This window comes from Capronia coronata (genome assembly GCF_000585585.1).
Source record: "Capronia coronata CBS 617.96 chromosome Unknown acBCG-supercont1.4, whole genome shotgun sequence".
NCBI lineage: Eukaryota > Fungi > Ascomycota > Eurotiomycetes > Chaetothyriales > Herpotrichiellaceae > Capronia > Capronia coronata.
In genome coordinates, this window is record NW_006912896.1 from 708978 (window position 1) to 729236 (window position 20259).

Consider the following 20259-nt stretch of genomic DNA (forward strand, 5'->3'; position numbering starts at 1 on the left):
GCAAACAATCAAGGTACAAGCAAGCGTTGCGACGGGCCCAGGGTTCTTGGATGAACTGTTCAACATCGATCTCCTGCGTTCTGTTCGTTAAGTGATACCATGAATGCGAATGTTTCTGCTCAGACAGAAATCCTTTGACTTTCGTCACCATCTTACAAGCACTGTACGATATAGACCAGGCTCTTTGCTGGAATTGCCTTTTCAGATATCGGAATGAGTCGCTACCTCTTGTCTGATCGGATCTCTCTCTCTCTGGGTCTTAACGTCGTCTGACTTCTATCCATCTCCTATCCCTATTCCGCATAAGAGGTAGAAAATGCATGTCAATGACTCTTCGCCTTCAAATTGCGAGCCATCGCTGTAGTCGTCATCTTCTCTTGCTGAAGGTGAACAACGAACGAGATAGCAGTATATACGCCGAGCTCTGGGGTCTGTCTCTTTCAACTGACTCCTTCACACGCTATGCTCCCCTGCTCCCCTTTCTCTGTTGCCGTGGTTCGGAGTGAACGCGCAGAAACCGTTTCAGTTTCCTGGGACGTGGACATTCATAACAGCAGTCTAGTCTTCTCATTTGATGCTGGACTCCAAACAGAACAAGCGACCCAACCCAACTCAACTCATCTCAACTCAGCTCAGCTCAGCTCACAACTCCACTCCATCCACTCCATCCATAGCAACAAGAGCCTCCCACGGCCGCAATCTCAAGACCCACTGCCCGTCGGCGTTCTTGAAGACTTTATTTTCGACGTGGTCCTCGCCATCCTCTTGAGCGGTATAGTTCCTAAACTCGTCCAGCACGGCGCCCTTCTTGAGCCGTGGCTCCGGGTCCGACTCGGACTCATCAAACAAGACATCGACGGCGCGCGGGGGGACGACCCAGTCGATTTCGTCGCGCGAGAAATTCGTGATGACGAGACACGTAGGACGACGTCGGGGCTCGTGCGTTTTTTGTCCTGTTTCCTCCTCACGGTCATCGACCCTCAAGTACGCAATGACGGATTCATGGTCGAGATCCAGCATCTCAAAGTCGCCGTAGACGAAAACATGCTTGAACTCCTTGCGCAACTTCAGCAGTCTGCGCCAGTAGTGCAAGGCGCTGTGGGGATCCTCGAGCTGGTTGACGGCATTCCAAGTCTTGAAGTCGGGATGGATGGACATCCAGGGGGTAGCACCCTCGGGGGCGTCGCGGGCCAGGAAGCCAGCAAAGGTGCGCTCGTCGGCGGTCCACTGCATCGGGGTGCGGGCGTTGTCGCGGCCGATCAGCCTATACTGGCGACGGAACATGGCCTGTTTTTCCAGATCGTCGGGAAATTCCTCGAGGACGGTCTTCCAGTGGTTGAGGACCTCGATGTCCTTGTATTGGTCCAAACCCCAGGACTCGGGGACGTTAATCTGCGCGAGCTCCTGGCCTTGGTACAGGAAAATGGTGCCGGACTGGAGGGCCTGGTGGGCGGCGAGCAACTTTGCGGATTTGGAGCGGTACTGGTCGCTGTCGTCGGCGAAGCGCGAGATGGCGCGGCCTTGGTCGTGGTTTTCCAAGTAGACGGCGTTCCAGCCGCCGTTCTGGAGCATGAACGACTGCCACTTGGCGACGATGTGCTTGAGGGCCTTTGGCTGGAACTTGTGCGGGTACCATTTGATCTGGCCGGGGGCGTGGTCGAGATTCACAATCTCGAACTGGAAAGCCATGGCCAGCTCGCCGCGGTCCTGGCCGACGGCCTTGATGATCTCGCGCGTGTCGAAGACGCCCGGCATCTCGCCCACGCTGAACGCGTCGTACTCGCGCAGGATCTCGCCGATCCCGTGCAGGTGCTCGTGCAGCCGCGGGCCGCACGCGAAATGCTCCACGCCGTCCTGCAGGAAGCCCGGACGCGTCACTTCGGCGTCCGGAAGCCCGGGCTCTTTCGAGATGAAGTTGATCACGTCCATGCGGAACCCGTCGACGCCCTTGTCCAGCCAGAACCGCATCAGCGAGTGCACGGCCTCGACCACCTTCGGGTTGTCCCAGTTCAGGTCCGGCTGCCCGGACGCGAACAGGTGCAGGTAGTACTCGCCCGTGGCTTCGTCGAACGTCCACGCCGGCCCGAAGAAGTTGGACTCCCAGTTGTTGGGCGGCATGCGTTCGCCCGTTTCCGCATCGTACCGCGGCGGCCGCCAGATATACCAGTCGCGGTACGGGTTGTCTTTGGACGACCGCGACTGCTTGAACCATTCGTGCTGGTCCGACGTGTGGTTGACCACCAGGTCCATCACGTACTTCATCCCGCGCGCGTGCAATCCGCTAATCAGATCCTCGTGGTCTTCCATCGTCCCGTACCCCGGGTAGATCGCCCGGTAGTCCGAAATGTCGTACCCCATGTCCACCTGCGGCGATTGCAGGATCGGACTGAGCCATACGATGTCCACCCCCAGCGTCTCCAGGTAGTCGAGTTTCTCGATCACCCCGCGCAGGTCGCCGTGGATGTGCCCCGTCCCGTCGTCGATGCTTTTTGCCGATTTGAATGACGCTGGGTAGATCTGGTACACGCTGCTCTCGCGCCACCAAGCCTGTCGAAGCGGTCGTTTCCGGGCCGTCACGGCTTGCGTCTGCGAAGTGCTTGCCATTGTATTTGTTGAAGAAGATGAGGGCGAATGCTCAGAATGAACTTGGGATGATGCCGTCGTTGTCGTGGAACGGCTTTCGGATGTCGCGGTGGTAGTGCTTGCTGGAGGGGTCGTTTGCGTAGTAGTAGCCTGTGATGATGATCTTCTCAATTGCTCGAACGGCTGGATCTTGTTGGTCTGGATTGGTCCCAGCCCGCTCAGACTGAATGGTTTATGACTGCTGTTGCGATTGCTGTTGTAGTTTAGCAAGACAGCAGATCCCGGCGACGACGGATAGGGAATTGTTGGTCTGGAGAAAGCTCTAGTCGCCAACGAGGAAATGTAACGACGACCGAGCAAGTGCGATTGCGACTGCGATTGCGAGCAACGATGTAATCTTAGAGGAGAAGAAGAAGACTTGCCAGAAAAGCAGTTCCCAGCTATTGCAATCCCGTGGTCGCTGCGTAGTAGTCCAAAACTGTTCGATATCACGCTCTCTGGACAGCAGATAGGTGGTATACCAGTACTAGTAGGAGACAGACGCTTTCCGAGGGTTCCTAGACACGCTGTCCGCGCCATATATGTACGTGGTGGGATGTGATGATCATGGTTATAAACATGACAGAGTCTGGATCATCATGAGGAGGATATAGGATATAAAAACATCATGCAGTGGCTACGTACGTCCGTCTCATCAAGACCAAAGCATCATTAAGAGCAGACCATCCCCGCCGAGTCCTAAGGTCCCTTGCCCCTCCCTCGTCGATAAGGTGGTATGAGGCTCCAAGTCCCCTTCTTTGCTCCCTTGAGAACGGAAGATCAAAAGGCATGATAGGCCAGACCAGATCCATTTGATGGGTCGGAAAAGGTCTCCAGGGCCGAATATTTCACCGACGGATTCGATTCGATTCGATGGAGGCGCGAGCCTTGCGATAGACCGACAACAACCAATAGAAACCCAAGGATTCTTCTAGATCTGTACTCTGGAGAGTCTCAGAGGCAAGAAGCAAGGCTGTACGGATTCATTCAATTAATCGCTCCTCTCAGGGATGAGTTCTCGTACACAACACCCGAGAGCACAGTTAGGCAAGCATGAGAGTGGTGTTGGATCTTGGTCAATTATTGTATACACATAGTACAGCATCGCCGTGAGGGTGTGGCATTACTTGAGTCCTTCCATGTCTGTCCATGTAGTTATGCTCGTCAAAAGCCAAAACTATCGAGCAAACTGTCTGCACTGGGCTCCACGAACTGCGTGGGCGGCGGTTTCTTCTTCTCCGGTTGAACCTTGGGCGACATTTCTTCCTCTTCTTCCATCTCGAGATCGAAAAACGTCTTCCTCCTCTGGATTCCAGGGACCGGCGAGCCCGGACCTGGTTCGGTCAGATCCCTGCTCTCAGGCACAAACTCCCAGTCTCGCACCAGTGATAAGGCGAGCACATCGCATCCCATGCGAAGATACTGTCGGACACAACGCATCACAAACCCCCATTCCTCTTGGGCGCTGACCACATTCCGCCATTTGTTCTGTTTCACAAATTCGTCTCGCAGTTGGGTGTACAGAGCCGTTAGAAGAGGGTCGTTGGCTGCGTAACTCAGTGATCCGACCATCCCTTCAATGTCATCAAGGGGAATGCGGGTGACGTGATGCACCGGTTGCACGAGGACCTGGATGGCCGGTTCCTGTCGACCAAGCAGAGAATAAGCCCAGCTGGCCATCCACCGACCCTCTTCACTCTGCACCGCCAGAGGTAGGACTGCTTGTTCGACCAATCTGGTCATGTCCGAATCAGCCTGCTCAGACTCGAACACCCTTGAAATGGCAATGGCCAGTTGCAGATCCTGCAACTGGTGAAGACAGACAGCGACAGCGTCCCAGAGACTGCCTCCCAGCAAGAAGAACGCCGCGGCGTACTGGAAGCGACGCTTGCTGAGCAACGCGTAGGCATTCTTAAGGGCGGCTTCCTTCCATCGCGGCTGGCTGAAATCGTTGGCGAGGAATTTCATGGTGTTCTCCTTTTCACGCACCCCAGTGGTCATCCGCCAAAGACCTCGGACCACTGGCTTTTTCCCGAGTGCGAAGTAGAACAGTGAACAATCCACCGGGTTTCGCTCCTCATGCTTGGTGAACTCCGTCCGACCGACGGCTTCCATTTGTAAACGAAGGGCCTCAACATCCGACAACCAGCTGAACAGGCCCGACTTCCGCGCGGACTCCCATGTGAGTTTCCCACCGTAGTATTGTGTCACAGCCTCGACCAGAACTTCCTGGGAGATGCTCATCCTGGCAAAGACAGTCGCCTTCCAAGTGACGCATTCATGATCCGATGAATACAGAGCTTGCAGATAGCGCCGCCCATTGGCATCGAGCGAACGTTCTTCCTTTTCCAATTCCGACCATTCTGCGATCGAACCCATCAGGAGCGACTTGTCTTCGCTGTTCAGCTGCCATAACTCGTTTCGCTTCAAGTTCTCGGTCAAGCCGTGGGCTATTTGCCCAATCTGGGGCTCGAAGTCACCGTTGAGCTCGCCGTTGGTGTCGTACAGCGAATACCACTTGGTTGGACCCTTTCGGTCGTCGACTGAGATGTCCTCAATGTTCATGTCCAGGAGACTGGGTAGCGTGTCACCTTCCGCGAAGAATTTGAGACTGCGGTGCAAGGCGTAGAGAACATGTTTGGTGGCTTTGAGACCTTTTAGCCATGTCAACAACGACAGAAAGGTTGGGTGGAACAGAGGCAGCAGCGAGTTGAGCATCGACATGACGGCGAAGGTCGAGTCAGTCTGGATTGTCTTGCGGGCATCTTGTAAGGGTTTGGATTCTTGGTTGTGATTGCTCATGGCAAACCCCTCGAAGATGAAAAGCTGGATACCAGTCCCAACCACAAGATCACCACTGCGAAGCCAGCATAGATCTCCGACGGACTGGGTGGTGTAATCCCTCATCCGGATATGACGGATATCCACCCAGGCTCTCTCCAGGCGTGGATAAGCACACCGGATCTCGCAGAGCACCACGATATGATAATCAAAGCATAGCGCTACCAATGCGGCTCCGTCCGGCGACACGGCCCAGGCGAATGTCTTGATAGTATCGGTTCCATCCCACTCATGCTCGTACTCCCAGGCGCCTGTTCTGGCATCCCAGATGCTCATACTGCTGGCGTCGTCATTGACCACCACCACCTTGCCACGCCCGTTGGCGCTGATGGCCTTGGGGGCTCGGATGTTGCTCTGGAAGATCGAACCGGACGTCAAGAACGGCTTGGCCGAGTCGGCTTCCTCTTGCGCCTTGACCAATTCTAGAGTACCCTCGTCAGCCAATACTGCGGTGAAGCATAACGCATTGGCTTCACTTGGATCGGTTGGGCGGTCACTTGTGCTCATATTGTCACATATGGACAATAAAGATGGAAAGGGGTTCTGCACATGCAGCCTCACCCTGCCCAAAGAGCGAATGATTTCCAGCTGTCCGTTGTTCGTCGAATGAGATCTGTCATCCTTTGCTGGTAGGAGTAGTTCCCACGCTTCCGCGGTGTGGTCGGGGAAGTATCCCACTATGACACGACTTGTCAACGCTCGTTCGCTGCCAACTCGACTCTGCGTGATGCACGTTGGGGTACGGTTGTCGTCAAAGCGTCGGATTCCGAGCCTCTTTGCCTTCGCTTCTCGGATGTCCCACAGTTCGAGACCCACGGCCGTTGAAATCGCGGCATATCGTCCCCGAGAGAGTATGACGGCATCTCTGATATCATGGTCCACGGCAAATGAGCATCGCCGCAGGATTGGAGCACTTGAACGTCCCACTGCATGTTGCCATACACTGGCCTGACACTCCTCGGTGGCAGACAGAACGACAGTCCCTTTGACATTGCGCACGACCCGTTGGATAGGGGCTCCGTGTCCCGCCAGGGTCGAGATGAGCCGCGTCCGATCGCGCCTGTTGGCTGTATCAAAGAGATGTGTGATCGGGCTGTCGTACCAGTCAATATCTCCGGCAAATGAATGCAGAAGAATTGACATGGACGAGCGGGTCACACCGCCTGCAAATATGCAAAACTGGACATAATCCTTCTGTGGATCGCTCAGCTGCGGAACGAGAATGTTCATTCCGTCCACGTGGGAGATATGAAACACAGATGGAACCACTCTGTTCTTGTACCCGGCATTCTCCAGGCCCCATACTGACATGTGACCCAAACCATCGAGAACGACGCATATTTCGGGGCTCCGGTTCGCTATCTCGATGAGATGCTCGAGGGCATGGTCAGCAGCCGTGGAAGTTGACCCTTGAACAGCCCTCTCGGTCGCTCTCGAAAAGTCGCGACTGTCGATGATAAAAGCATACCGTTTTGTGCTCATCGAATTGATGCTCAGCCGTCGAGGCTGTATCGAGGCATTCATGTCGATCGTCCCAACTTGTTGGAGGACCGCCAGGGCATGTGGATCGAAGGTAGTCCAGGCTCGGATAATGTTGTCGGAGCAGAATGTATATAGCAGGTTGTCCAGATTCTGTTCTAGATGCCATGGTTTCCGCCAGTGCAGATTCGTCACCGTCACCGGGTGTGGTAGGTATGAGATGTCGAATTTGGCCCGATCAACCTCATAAGATAGCCTCCTCCAGATCTTGACCAGTCGGTCATGGTGTCCAATGGACGCAATGAGGCTGCTGTCTGGGGACAGATATGCCAGCGCAGTAGGGTACGCCAGACTCTGGTCCCAGGCGATGGTCGGTAATGATGTATCGGGAACGAACCAAAGCACCAGTCGGGAACCCCCAAGCAAAAGCTCTTCGGCCAACCCCCAGGACAGCGAAGTCACCTGCAGTCCATCGGGATTCTTCAATTCGTGATGTAGCACCCATCTGAGAACTCCTTGTTCGCGACCGACCGGTCTATAAATGTAGACACGGCTATCGTCACAGAGGGCTATCCGACCGGTGGTCTCTTCAAATGTTATCGCAAGGAGGTTATCAACGGTGTCCACGTAGATGGTCTGGAGAATGGTCTCGGGACCGCTGAGGATGACTGCCGCATTGCCCGAGATATATGCCTGCAATGGGGAGTGAGAAGAGTATCCGGGCTACCAAGGGCACGGCGGACACTTACAACGAGACGAAGGCCATCCCAATGTGCAGTACTCAAGGCTTGCCGCTTCGACTGGGGTCGGCCTGGCAGGATGGCTCGCATATGAGAGGAAGAGAGAGGTCAATGGCCGGTTTGGGGTGGCATGCCCGTCGCTGAACTAGCACGGATCGACTTGCGCAGTCTCAATGTCTTGACCGGTACATCAAGAGAGGATTGTCAGTGATGTTGACGGTAGCTCTCAAAACCCGAAGCAACCAAGTCACCTGTTGCGCAACAAGCCAAGAGACCAAGAGACCAAGTGATCAAGAGATCAAGGGAACGTGGCAGAGCTTCTCCAGATCACCGGCACGCAGTCGCGGAATGCGACACGATATTACTACAGCTGCAACAACTGCCGCTGCTTTTGGCAGCGCATTCGTCCTCGATAAGTTTATCCAAAACTTTCAACACCTCATTCTCTAAGAATGCCTACCTCCTGTATATATAACAGCAGCGCCTCAAAGTCATACGACTGTGATAGAAGGACAATGCGCTCAATAACTCTGGTCTAGGTGGTTGACCTTATATGGAGTCTCATGCATAGTTGTCCGCTAAGGGCTGACTTTCAAGGTGCGAACATGGGGACGGAGACGGCTCGCAACGGTGTGCAAGATTGCTGGTTTCAGGAGCACAATATACGGGATTCATCGAGTTCGCAGTCTTGGTAAAAGACGATCCTCTACTACGGCAGCGTCGTTGCTCTCAGATAACATACCAAAGGGTGGTAAACTATTCGGCTGTAAGGTTGAACAACAGGTCCAAGATGAAACGAATGAACATCAGCTGGCTGAGAGGCTTCCGCCTTCCGTTGCTAGGCTAATTGCACACAAGACCAAGACCTGCAAGAGACCTCGTAGAGGTGTAGTAGAGTACCTACCTGGGTAGTAATAAAAGTCCTTCGGATACAACAAGCCGCCAATGCATGCCAGCGCCGTACTAGGAGTGACCCCCAGCAGTCTTCGTGAAGAAGTCATCCTGTATGTGCATATATGACAATGTCCTCCATCAGCCAAGTTTAACTTGGAAAAATAGTACCTGCAATTGAATGTCTCAACCACACTGCATGCAGCCTGATTTTCTCGTATTGAAATTCAGACAACTAGTTCACCCAAGTTAGTCCGTCTTGATCGACCCAGCTGTGTTGTTGCTGCCGGAACTCACCCGCCGCCTGTCGCCCTCCAGAGCATGCATCCATCCCGGGATTCGTAGTTACAACTGTCAAGGGTTAACGTCAGTTCTGGTGTCAACTAGACAGGACTAGAAAGACAACATCTGCCAGGTCATCTGCAAATATGCGCAACGTCGGGAGGTTCATCTCTTGCGCTGCACGCATATATCTGGGGGGAATGATGACTGATCTCTTTTGCCTGGATATCCAGAAAGAGGGGAGGCTTACCATCCGTTCGTGTCATCACCATAGTTGAGGCAGCCTGAACAACGGTGGGGAGTCAGCCTCATCTGCAATCTACCGCTCTTACGCCTTTTGGGAGGCTTATTGACCTTCCGCATGATCGCCGTACACCATACATCCATCTGCACCGTCGCCAAATGTACAACAGCCGTCTTCCGTCTTCCTCTTTTGGCATGGATCATTCTCTGCTGTTGGAGGTTGGGGTCCGCCTCGCATTTGCTGTCGCGGAGCTTCAGGCTGCTGCTGCGACGGCGTCTGCGTCTGTGTCTGCGTCTGGTTGACCTCTTGCGGATGAAGTCGGTCGTGACTATGAGCGGACGAGGAACTGGAACGTGCTTCATAGGGTGGAGGTGGATCCATGCGTGGGAAGCTCGATGGGACTGCTCTTGCTGGAGGAGAGCGGGCGGTACCGAGTTTGCCCATCTTTCCTGATGTCGAATGCAAGATAGTATACTCTGTCTTGGTCCAGGAGTTGCAGCTCCTAGGTAGTTGACTCTGGCCGAGCCTGCTTTCGAGGAATTCTGGCTTCTGGACTGTGAGCACATCAATATCGCGTAGTGTCTTGGTTAGCGACAAGGTTCCATTCAACCATCATGGCAACGGAACAGCTGCGTATAAGTATGTCCATGCGCATGCCTAGTTTCTCATACTAGTTCATGATCTGAAGAGCAAACGCCTGATGGGCACCTGAGGAGAAGGCATAGTACTAGTAGTAGCCTGTCGCATTACTGGCTTGCAACGCGAATACGGGATGGCCATTGGTTTCTTTGGCGTCTGCCTGAATTGGGGAATGTCGGTTACTGAGGCTTGACGACTGTGGCTGAGGAGTTATCCTGTCGCCTAATTCATCGCGGTGGCTCGTATACTCAGGGCCTGTGATGCGGAAGACACCTTGCAGGCACTGCCTGAGATGTACTACCAGAGTACAATTTGTCGTGTGCAAGGCTGGCAAAGGAGTTGTTTGACTGAACCGCAGATTGAGAAGCGCAGGCAGTCAGTCCCCCGCAATACAAGCGATCACTAGAAAACCATAGGTCAGGTTTAGGCGAAGTGGGCTGGTTACAAGTAGCATAAACTGACAGACAACAAAGTGAAATTGCATGCATGGTATACAAGAGAAACTGGCAGGTGATGTGTGTAGCAGAAAGCTGTCTGTCTGTCTGTCTCTCTTTCTCAGCTGACAGGCAGAAGATCCTCAACTATGCGCAGTACTATCCAGTATCGCCCCTTTCCACCACTGCCACTCAGTGGTATGAGAGAGAAATGGGCGCAGTTTGTTATCGATAAGGTAAAATTGATCCCCGACATCTCATGATTCTAGCAAAATCAAAATTGGGCACAGACCAGACTTGCCGACCGATCAGAAAGCCCATTTGGTGGGTTGCACGAAGACTGCAGAGTTAGTTCTCCATTATTGATTCGCATTCTGCCATTAGTATTGCATTGTGCCCCCTGATCGCTCGCCTATAACATTTAAGTTAAAACACCCGCTCTGCCAGTGGAAGCCGGTGGATTCAGAGCCCAGGCGCAGCTGAGCAGGCTCTGAAGTCTCGATACTACTATCATTCTCGTCTCCCGCCAACAACAACCTCAACCTCATTCAACCTCTCCGCCAAACCCATCGACCTTCGACCGGATCGCGACCTCACACTCCCGCCATACGTTGCAGCGGCAACTCTCGCTCGTTTAATCCACTCTCTCTCCCCGCCTCCGTGATCAGTCCGTCTCTCCCGCGTTCAGTTAAAACCTTTGCCACTCTTTTCCGCGACGTTCGACCAACATCCCATCCCGCCCGACCTATCCTCGGACATCTCGTATAGCGGTCTTGAAAAGCCCCAAAAATGGGTCTGGATCACCACTACCGCTCGGTTTCCGAAAACGACGAGTCCTTCCCCCTGGCTGAAAAGAACGCGCCCGTGAAGTCAGGATGGGGCAAACAATCTATTCTGCTGTCGCTCGCGACAGGGACACTTTTTGTGGCGGTGATTGCCGCCGTGCTGGCCACCATCTCATCTGTAGTGGTATCGTACAAATCGTCCGGAACCGCCACGACGGCCTCCGCAACCGTCAGCGCTGATGCGGCCCTGGTCACGGCCTCGGCCACCGCGACTTCGGCGAACGCGGCCCTTCCGACCGTGCTGCTCGGCGAGGACGCGAAGCTACCGACCGACAACAGCGTGATCCCCTCGGCCAGTTCGATCGAAAACTGTGGATATTCGCCGCAGGAGGCCCGCGAGAAAGGTTGCATCTTTGACGTGATGATGCAGCTCTGGACGCCCGCCGCCTGCTTCGACGAAGTTCTCTCGAATCGCTTCCTGGAAGTCGGCAACTGGACGTGGTACGCCGATCCCTCGGCCACCAAGGCCTACAGCTTGGAAGAGATGAGAAAGGGAGAACACGATGCGGTCTATGTGGCCCAAGATTACCACATCACCCATTGTATCTACGCCTGGGAAAAGCTGGTTCGTGCCATGCGGAACCAGGAGCCTCTTATCATGGAGTTGATTTCCTACGACCATGTCATCCACTGCCGTCACAAGACCCTCCAGAGAGCCGACGGAGGTGCTACCATCCGTGGTGTCCGGGCGCCCACTGGATATACACAATGCGCCCCTTACGATACCTGGAAGTACCACCTTCCTCCCAACGAGCACTCCTCGGTCGACTAGATGCGCCAGGAGGAACTTGATTTGATCAATGTATATGATGACAAGGGGTTGGAAAAACCGACATGGACATGAAATTGGTTTCCGTTCGCATCACCACTGCAGGATTCGTCCTCTTACAGCATCCGCCGGATTGTCAAACCGGTACGGCAACAAGTCTGCATCGTGCAGATCGGGGGTGCAGGCTGCAGCAGTCGCGCTCGCCATTGACCTTGGCTCCCCAAAAACCATTGTTGCCAATCCCGGCGTCTGAGGGCAGGCTGAGGAAATACGATATCAGCCGCAAACCCAACAAAAGGCAACGCAAGAAAGAGTCCGTCAGTTTAACCTTTTTCAGTAACACAACTTGCAGCAGCTGGTTGAGGTTGCAGGGAGATACTCGACGTGGTCTTCTTTATCTTCACTTCATTCTTTTCAGATATCTGTATATATCACGGTTGGAGGGTGGCTCAGGAAATTGCTGTTTAACGGGGTGATAAGGAAGGCGTCAGTCACTCTTTTGGAAAAGACGGAGTTTACACCGACGGTTCTCGTGTATATATATATACATATATATATATATATATATACCCTACGCTTTTCAACACCAGCTGGCGCATCTCACAAATAATCCTAATCAAGTATCTGGCATTTTTGCAGATGTGAATAGAAATGTCCGGCCTGCTACCTACTACCTATGTAGTAGCTGCAAGGATCCCAATTGCTAGTCCTACATCCGTCCATTCCTTCCGATCTTGCTGTTTTGTGAGTGGTTTCTAATAGCCGTAGTCCTCCGTCATCCCTCATTCAGGTACAGGGTTCAATGGAAATGGGAAGTTGTCGCAGATGGGCTCTCTTTAAGCAAGGCACGGGTACAGACAGATCGGAGGGCGGACGTATCCTCCTGGTCCACAGGTTTGGTGTGACTTGCTAGTCCGGGCTCTGTCCTATACTCAACCACTGGTGTCCGACTGTCTGTGTCCTGAAAGCCTTTAGGGTCATGCTCTGTGTTCTGGAATCTGCATTGAGGACTGGCATAACCCAGAAGTGTATGTGGCAATTGTCTTGGCCCTCTACTTTCCCCAGAACTGTTGCCTTAGCCATCTCCATCCTGGATGGCCGAGCCCGGACCTGGCAGTTCACATTCAACGTGTCTGATTCATTGTCGTCAGGTGTCTTCGGTAGAGGGCATCAACGGGCTGCACCCTCACCTCCAAGGTCCCAACTGTTGCCAGGAAGAGGTCAAGGTTGGTGATAGAGAGATAACGCTTTATCCCGATGTAAATGTCTCTTCGCAGGTCGAAGGTTAGAACAAGACAGCATCCTGACACAGTCCCAGACTCATCTATACTGAGCTAGCAGCCCAACGATATGTCTCTGTACCAAGAGGGCCCTTCAAACCCATGTTACCTCCTCAGGTTTGATTCAAGGTAGATCCAAAATCCAAGTCGCGCCCTCACCGGCGCCAACACTTGCCCCCGGCCGCGGTGTCACATTCAAGCCACTCATCGCTCTTGCTAATGCTTCACTAGGCCTTGCGCCCATCCATGCAGCTTCACTTCGATCCAGGCCTTCTTGAATATCCCAGCCGTCGACGCCAACACTGTAAATCACGCGGCCGTGAAGATATCGTTCGCGAATGCCCCTTTCGTAGCCTTTTTCGTACCAAATCCCACCGGCATTCGTGGCACCCGTATCACTACCCCCCACGGTGGGCATGGATGTAAAGGAATTCGTCGCTACCACACCCATGATCACCCTAGCGATATCTTCGGGCCGGTCTGCAGGGAGTTGGACAGACATACGGCCGCCAGACTGTGCAATGGCGCGAGGTACCATAATATTCGTGACAACGGCATTGATCCGCACACCGTCCCTCTCATGGTCGGGGTCGACGGTCGTGCGTAAGCTGCGGACCAGTCCTAGTATGGAGTGTTGTGTGACTTGATGGATAGGGAGAAGCGGTGTATCCTTGAAGGCAGCTGTGCTCGTGACGAAGGTCAGGCTCCGATCACCTTTTCCAGGATCGAACGCCGTCGAGTCAGGCTGCGGTGACGAGTAAGGGTTCACGATTGCTTTCTTTGCTTTCGTTCGTGGCGAGTATTTCAGATATGTCAGCGCAATCCGCGCAAAACGAACGCTAGCAGTCATGATGTCGCCCAATCCGGATGGCTCTGTCTCGACCTCAGCATAAGCCATTCGAGGAGTCTTATTGAAGCCTGTGCGGTCTTCAAACCAACCCTTCTCGCCCTCTCCGACGGTACAAGTATGACCGCCGTCATCGCCAATGCCAAAGACGGCATGATCCACACGGCCGTACATTGTCGTGGCGAGTTTGAACAAGTCCAAGATGTCCGAATACTTGGTCATGTCGCATTTGTTGAAGTGTACAACATGGGGAGGCCCCAGGGCGGAGATAAACTTGAGGGATCGGTCGATGCTGGTATCGCCAAATATCACTCGACCTCCAGCGGCGTGCAGTTGGCGAATTAAAGCTTGACTGGTCAGGCTGGCTCCGTTAGTGACAACGACAACTTTGCCATGGAAAGATTCACTTGGAAGGGGAGGCGGCGTGAAACGACATGGATTCGATGCGGCGACTGGAGGAGTGGAGGAAGATACGGATTTCTTAGGCCGATGGCTCGTGAAAGGATTGGCCGGAGTCACAGACAAGTCAGCTGGTTTCGGCGAAGACGGAGACATAGTGGTAGCAGGAGGCGGTGACCGTACTCGAGCAGACGGTGACGAGGCGGCGGAGACCGTGAAGGTAGACTTTGGTGATGTTGGCAGAGATGGTTCCTGAACTGATGCTGCCGCATTGACAGCGTTCGGGCTGGGGGAGCTGCCATCTGGCGGAAGTGGTTGAGATACGCGCTTCTTCTTTTTGACAATTGGAGTTTCTGGTTTTGGTAATTCCATGGCTGGTACAGGTGGTTGTTCATTTGCCTTAGCAGGGTTGAGGTCGACTTCCAGTTCGAAAGTATGGGGGGTTTTCGTGATTGTCTTCCTTCGACGATGTGGTTTCACTGGCCCCTCGGTGCCATTATCATTTCCTGCAGCCGAAACACCTAGATATTGTGTTGCCGGTGAAGGTGAAGGAGGGGTTTCTTCAATTACTGGTGGAATCACGCCCTGGCTAAGAGAAGAGGCTCGGGAGCTTCTCGAAGCTTTCGATACCTGGCGAGAGACTGCCTCAGCATTGACAGTGGATGATGCCTCGCTGGACCCGGGATTGGAAGATGGTGACTCGGACGACTGGGCATTGACATCAACCTCGCCGTTGGACTCAGCTTTGGGTTTTTTGCGAAGAGTATCTTTCATGATTGCGTGAGGGGAAAGAAGTTGTCATCGAACGGGGCTGAAGCTCATCTTTGCCGAAAGTTGGGATTTTGTCTCGAAGAGAGAATGATACGTGGTGCAGTCGGTGCAGTGCGTGCAAGAGCTCCGAGTTAGGAGAGTCGATTGTGGGGATTTGAGCCTCAAGGGCAGATCGATCACGACTGATGTCGAACGTGGCGTAAGCAGCTATGAAGAGGAGGAGGAAGAGGTACGAGGGAGCGGTAGTACACAGCTCTACAGTAACGAGCTCTACAGAGCTAGTTGATCAGCTACTAGTATAGCAAAAAGAAAGACTGCCATGCTACTTGACCAGCCACTTACTTACTTGTTTCACTTGCCTGGACTGGCGGCGGTGGTCAGGGAGTAACTCGCAATCGAATTTTAGTGTTTTGAGATCGTTCTCTATTGCGCTTGGTGACAGTGGTAACTGCTGAGAAGGGGCTGATTCTGGTCTACAAAGTTGAAAAATCCCGATTTGTTCGCTTGTCATGACTGCATGAAAGAGATGAAGGGGTAGGGATCAGGAGGGTGCTAATGATGCTACAGTATAGGTACCTACCTTAGTACCTAGGTATACTAGTACTAGTAGGTGCCTTCCCTGGTATGGGTACCTTAGGTACCTGCCTGAACTCCAAGCAGCTTAAAGTACCTCGATAAGGGGGGAAATAGCAATCATAGTGCGTAGGGTTACAGGGATGCCCAAATCACTGCTGGTACTACTTATTATTATAGTACTGTAAGTTTACTTTTGCTGGTGCCTCTTGCGCCTGGAACCACCAACTTGAACTTGAAAGAATTAATGCTCCAGGCTCCAGGTAGGTGTTCCCTTGTCTCCTTATCCCCCGCCGCCCCGTCCCATATGGTTCGATCCGTCACCCGTCCAGTTATTCACCCACCAGTCATCTACCATTAATCAGCCTACCAGCCCTTTCTACGGAGCTTGCTGTAGTACTACTAGTAGCTGCCGTTACTGTGAGTCGCAAAGTTAGTTACTGTACCTAACTTGAGTAACCCTTAGTAGTGCGGGATGTGAAGCTTCATGGGTAGTCTGGGTGGTGTCACAGGCGTACCAGCCGACACTGCAGGTGGTCAGCACCGTTGAACCCCGACCGACGTGAATCTTCACTATCTATTCCGTGAATATCACCCATTTACTTACTATTACCTTCGGTCTATATTACAGATCCCCCTTTTGGCCACTCAGATCTCTCCATCATCATCACCATTGGGTACACTCATTTTCAAGTTAGCAAGACAATCATTCATTATCCTATTCGCGGATCAAATCAGACCAGCTTAGACTAAACCAGACCAGATCAGACCTGACCTGACCATATTTTTCAAAGGCTCACTCATATCACACTGTGCCACTTGAGCTGACTTCTACCTCAATTGTGGCCATCTCAAAGACACGACAATGACTCCCATACCTGAGGCGTCATCACCCTCTTTCCGTCCCACCTACACCTCCGACCAGCTGGCCGAGTATGTCGCCTGCATCGCGCCAGACCCGACATACACGCTGGCGACCCTGGAGGCCGAGATCAAAGCCGATCCGTTGGGGGCGCTGGGAAGACTGCAACTCCGCCAGATGGGGTTCAACCCATGGGGCAATGTAGCTCTGCACTATTCCTGGCACCGCATCATCACGCTCGACCCCGAGGCTCTCTTCCACAAGATCGTGGAGAGGAGACTGGGCGGCTACTGCATGGAGAACAATGCCTTCTTTTCCACCGTCTTGAGATCGCTTGGCTATCAACTATATGTAACTGGCGCGAGGATCAGTCACGCTTTGGAGGGCAATGGGAAGAACCCCGACGACTTCGCTGGTTGGCAGCATGAAGTGATTCTCGTCACGATCGATGGCCGAAAGTATCTGGTTGACGTTGGCTTCGGCTCTCAATCTGCCGTCCACCCGCTTCCATTGATCAAGGATGGCGATCGTGATCTGGCGTACAAGTCGGTCCCCGGCGCCGAGGTTCGCCTGGTATACCGGCCCATCGCATCGAATACGGACTCGTCACAATCGCTCTGGGTGTTGGAGACTCGGAACAAAAGACATCCGGCTTGGGCCGGCGGATATTGCTTTTCGGAACTCGAGTGGTTGCCCTCGGATTTCGAGATCATCAATTACCGTACAAGTCAAGATCCTCGGAGTTGGTTCACCCACCGTTTGGTCTTGGTCAAGACTTTGGTCGATGAAGAAACTCGGACTAAACCCATTGGTACTATCATCTTGACTGGGAACAAGATAGAGAGACGACTTGGAGAAGAGAGGAAGGAGGTCGTCCTTGAAGCCAAGACGGAAAACGAAAGAATCATTGGCTTGAGGACCTGGTTTGGTATAGTGCTCATGCCTGAGGAGGAACGGGGTATTGTGGGCATGGCGAGTGAGATCCAGGCTCCCTTCAATATATAGAAAAGACCTTGAATCAGAATGTCAGACTAACATCATGGCCTGGCCCTTCTCGATGTTTCCAAGCTCAAGAGAGTATTCGTCTTGCCCCGAGAATTGCAGGAAAACGGGCATGGTGACCACCAAGGTCCGCTCTTTTGAGTGCAATGTCTAGCGCCATGCGAGGCCAGCATTCCATAACTGCCTGCGCATGACAGCACCGGGTAGAGATGCGCACTGGGTGAGCTTGTAGGATCTTCACAAACTCCAAGACGACGGTCTGACATAGCCCCGGGGGTTGTGGAAACCAGAGGAAGGAGTCGTCTTACCGCGCACCTTCCCGTACTGTTGAAATTCCGTCCGAACCACCTTCGCCCAACCCTAGTACGGTGTTCTGATCTGGGCTCACGGGCAATCTGCTATAGTACGGCACAGCCAGCTCAGGCAGCCGGGCGAGAGACCCTGGACATGTCCTCCTCGCCTGGCGTCTGGCCTTGAGCGAGTCCGAAGTCTCTACATGTTGGCAAGTCCTTCACCAAGACTAACTTGACAGCATCCAAGCTTCGATGCATCTCGTGCTTGATGTGAGGCCTGTCACCTATTTTTGCAACTGCTATCTGCAAGTCGTCAAATCTGGGTTTCCACCGCCATCGCAGCAAATCTTATTGATCCAGGCATAGGGATTGCACCGAGTCGTCGGAGAACTCTCGTCTCGGTTCCGTCGGGAAAAGGCAGCATGGTCTTTTGATACTGCATTTAGCGCACATGGCGAAAGACGTGGGAATTACGAGTACGAAGGATCTTTGATCGGTGGAAGCAAGGTGCGCTACATCATCTGACATTTGCATTAGTATGATGTCAAAGGATGGGCATCTCGAGCATCATGACAAAAGTTTTGCGGAGGTTAAGGTGCCGCTTGAGAAGTATTGTGTCCTGTGTGCAGACGCCGAAAGATACTCGATGCACTATTTTTGGATGGTGGAGAGATGTGCTTTGGACCCTGAGAGTGTAATGCCATATATGGTACGTACTGCTGGTAAGGCTCAATGTAAGTAGTATACCAGCAAAGTAGAGTCCAGGGTCCAGCGCGGCACAATGGAAGTATATTGCCGTAGGCGCAGGCAGGTCATGGAGTGTGGAGAGAAACGTTCTCGAAGGATGCCCCAATGAACAAAGTCAATGATGCCGGTTGCCGATATTGTCCAAGAAATGCCATGAGATGCCATGCAATCGCCAATGAAGGACGAGCCCTTGGCCCAGAACAGAAGTGTGGAAGCATTGATGCTCGTGCAGACCGTGTCATGTACCGTCATGTGTTCCCAAGATCGGTGGATTGCCACCCAAGATTGAGGTGGCGCAATACATCGTACAAGGAAGGACTCAACGTGGGCCGCAACGGTCACTTTTCCATGGGAGGTAGAGAAGGAGAATGAGTGTTGCTTCAACTGGTTCGTCAAGCGCGAGAAGCTGGAGACGAGTAGTAATTGTCTACCTTATTGTCTATTGTCGTTCTGGTGTCCGAGCCACGATGGATTCAGGGCGACTAATCCTTCGCTCCAAGGCAAGGCTCACTCGTTACTGCTACTAGTGCAAGTAGGCTATGTCGTGTCAGTAGGTAGTACCTGTAGTGGACAAGTAGGGGCGCGGCGAGCAGGTACCCAAGCTATCTATCCTTGTGGTGGCGGCGCTTTGATCATGGGCGGAGGGTTATCTACCTGCTTTAGGTTGGTATAGATGCTGCTCTCTTACTGTCCTTCTCAGTCACCTCTTTCATGTGCCTATTCAGGGATGCGGCAAAGGAGGAGGATATCGAGCAGAGTTCAACGAGAACATGCACGACCTCCGCCCAGGATGCTAAGCTTTCTGCCGTGAACTGTATTCCTAGTAGAAGGGGTCGATTGGAGTTGAAACAGGCGTGGCGAAGCTGGGGAGATCCTTGCAGTTCAGAGTCTTGCACGGAAGATGCGGCAGAAAGGACAGGAGGAATGGCAGCAGCGCCAAACAGTAGCGACAAGAGGTGCCGCACGATGAGCACCAGATTCGATCGAGGGGCGAATCATGGGCACAGGCGAGGCAGAAAGAACCCAAAAAGCATGAGATAAGTTTGATCGCGAGGTGGAGCAGCAGCCATAGACTGTAGGCACTGCCCCCTTGACTGGCAGAGGGAGCAAATGTGCAAGGGAAAAGATTATACGGTCGGCTCAGTTGATAAATCTGTTACATGCAGTGCTGAACTCTAAGTGCGATTAATGTGTGCAGAGTTGAAGGAGTCGGTTTCAAGGAGGTCGCCCGACTATAGGTGAGCGCTGAGGCAGAATCAGATTACAGCAAGGGTCTCGCATTCGAATACGAGCATGGGGACTTTACACCTATCGGGCATGTCAGGTGCGCCCAGCGGGCTCGTCAGGCTCCCAGTCCAGGGTCCGCTTTGCCTTGGAGACGGGTTCTGATCGGCGGGGAGACAGCCTGGGGGTGCCCACTGCATGCTTCCAGAAATATAACACAGGGAGTGTATTTTGAACACCTACAACAATGTCACCTATAGGCTTAGAGGCTGCTGGAGAGCTCTAAGCGTCCTTCTATTGCCAAATCACCGGCTAAGGGGCCTTAGGGGCTCCTCTCCCCTGTAGTAGCTGGTGCCATTCCCTTCAACCGTCCATCCACCACATCTCACAGCTGACTTTCGTCTCACCCCACTCACAATAAGTAACACATATATCCGCGTTCATGACATCTTGGATCTCGTAGCGTCCTCGATTT

At 53.1% G+C, this 20259-nt stretch overlaps 6 protein-coding genes across 6 annotated transcripts; 2 read left to right on the plus strand and 4 right to left on the minus strand.

The window, feature by feature from the left end:
• Positions 1 to 642: 642 nt before the first annotated feature.
• On the minus strand, positions 643 to 2604 carry A1O1_04823 (trehalose-6-phosphate hydrolase; the record flags this gene model as incomplete). The annotated part of the gene is made up of 1 exon (XM_007725712.1): positions 643 to 2604. One exon carries the CDS (start codon positions 2602 to 2604, stop codon positions 643 to 645), a length of 1962 nt encoding a protein of 653 aa, XP_007723902.1.
• A 1182-nt stretch (positions 2605 to 3786) lies between these two features.
• Positions 3787 to 7772, minus strand: A1O1_04824 (uncharacterized protein; the record flags this gene model as incomplete). Its single annotated transcript, XM_007725713.1, has 2 exons — positions 3787 to 7635; positions 7692 to 7772. The coding sequence occupies 2 exons, from the start codon at positions 7770 to 7772 to the stop codon at positions 3787 to 3789; spliced, it is 3930 nt and encodes a 1309-aa protein (XP_007723903.1).
• A 1429-nt stretch (positions 7773 to 9201) lies between these two features.
• Positions 9202 to 9543, minus strand: A1O1_04825 (uncharacterized protein; the record flags this gene model as incomplete). The annotated part of the gene is made up of 1 exon (XM_007725714.1): positions 9202 to 9543. One exon carries the CDS (start codon positions 9541 to 9543, stop codon positions 9202 to 9204), a length of 342 nt encoding a protein of 113 aa, XP_007723904.1.
• Positions 9544 to 10961: 1418 nt separating this feature from the next.
• Positions 10962 to 11789, plus strand: A1O1_04826 (uncharacterized protein; the record flags this gene model as incomplete). Its single annotated transcript, XM_007725715.1, has 1 exon — positions 10962 to 11789. The coding sequence occupies one exon, from the start codon at positions 10962 to 10964 to the stop codon at positions 11787 to 11789; it is 828 nt and encodes a 275-aa protein (XP_007723905.1).
• Positions 11790 to 13190: 1401 nt separating this feature from the next.
• Positions 13191 to 15086, minus strand: A1O1_04827 (uncharacterized protein; the record flags this gene model as incomplete). The annotated part of the gene is made up of 1 exon (XM_007725716.1): positions 13191 to 15086. The coding sequence occupies one exon, from the start codon at positions 15084 to 15086 to the stop codon at positions 13191 to 13193; it is 1896 nt and encodes a 631-aa protein (XP_007723906.1).
• Positions 15087 to 16521: 1435 nt separating this feature from the next.
• Positions 16522 to 17523, plus strand: A1O1_04828 (uncharacterized protein; the record flags this gene model as incomplete). Its single annotated transcript, XM_007725717.1, has 1 exon — positions 16522 to 17523. One exon carries the CDS (start codon positions 16522 to 16524, stop codon positions 17521 to 17523), a length of 1002 nt encoding a protein of 333 aa, XP_007723907.1.
• Between the last annotated feature and the right edge of the window lie 2736 nt (positions 17524 to 20259).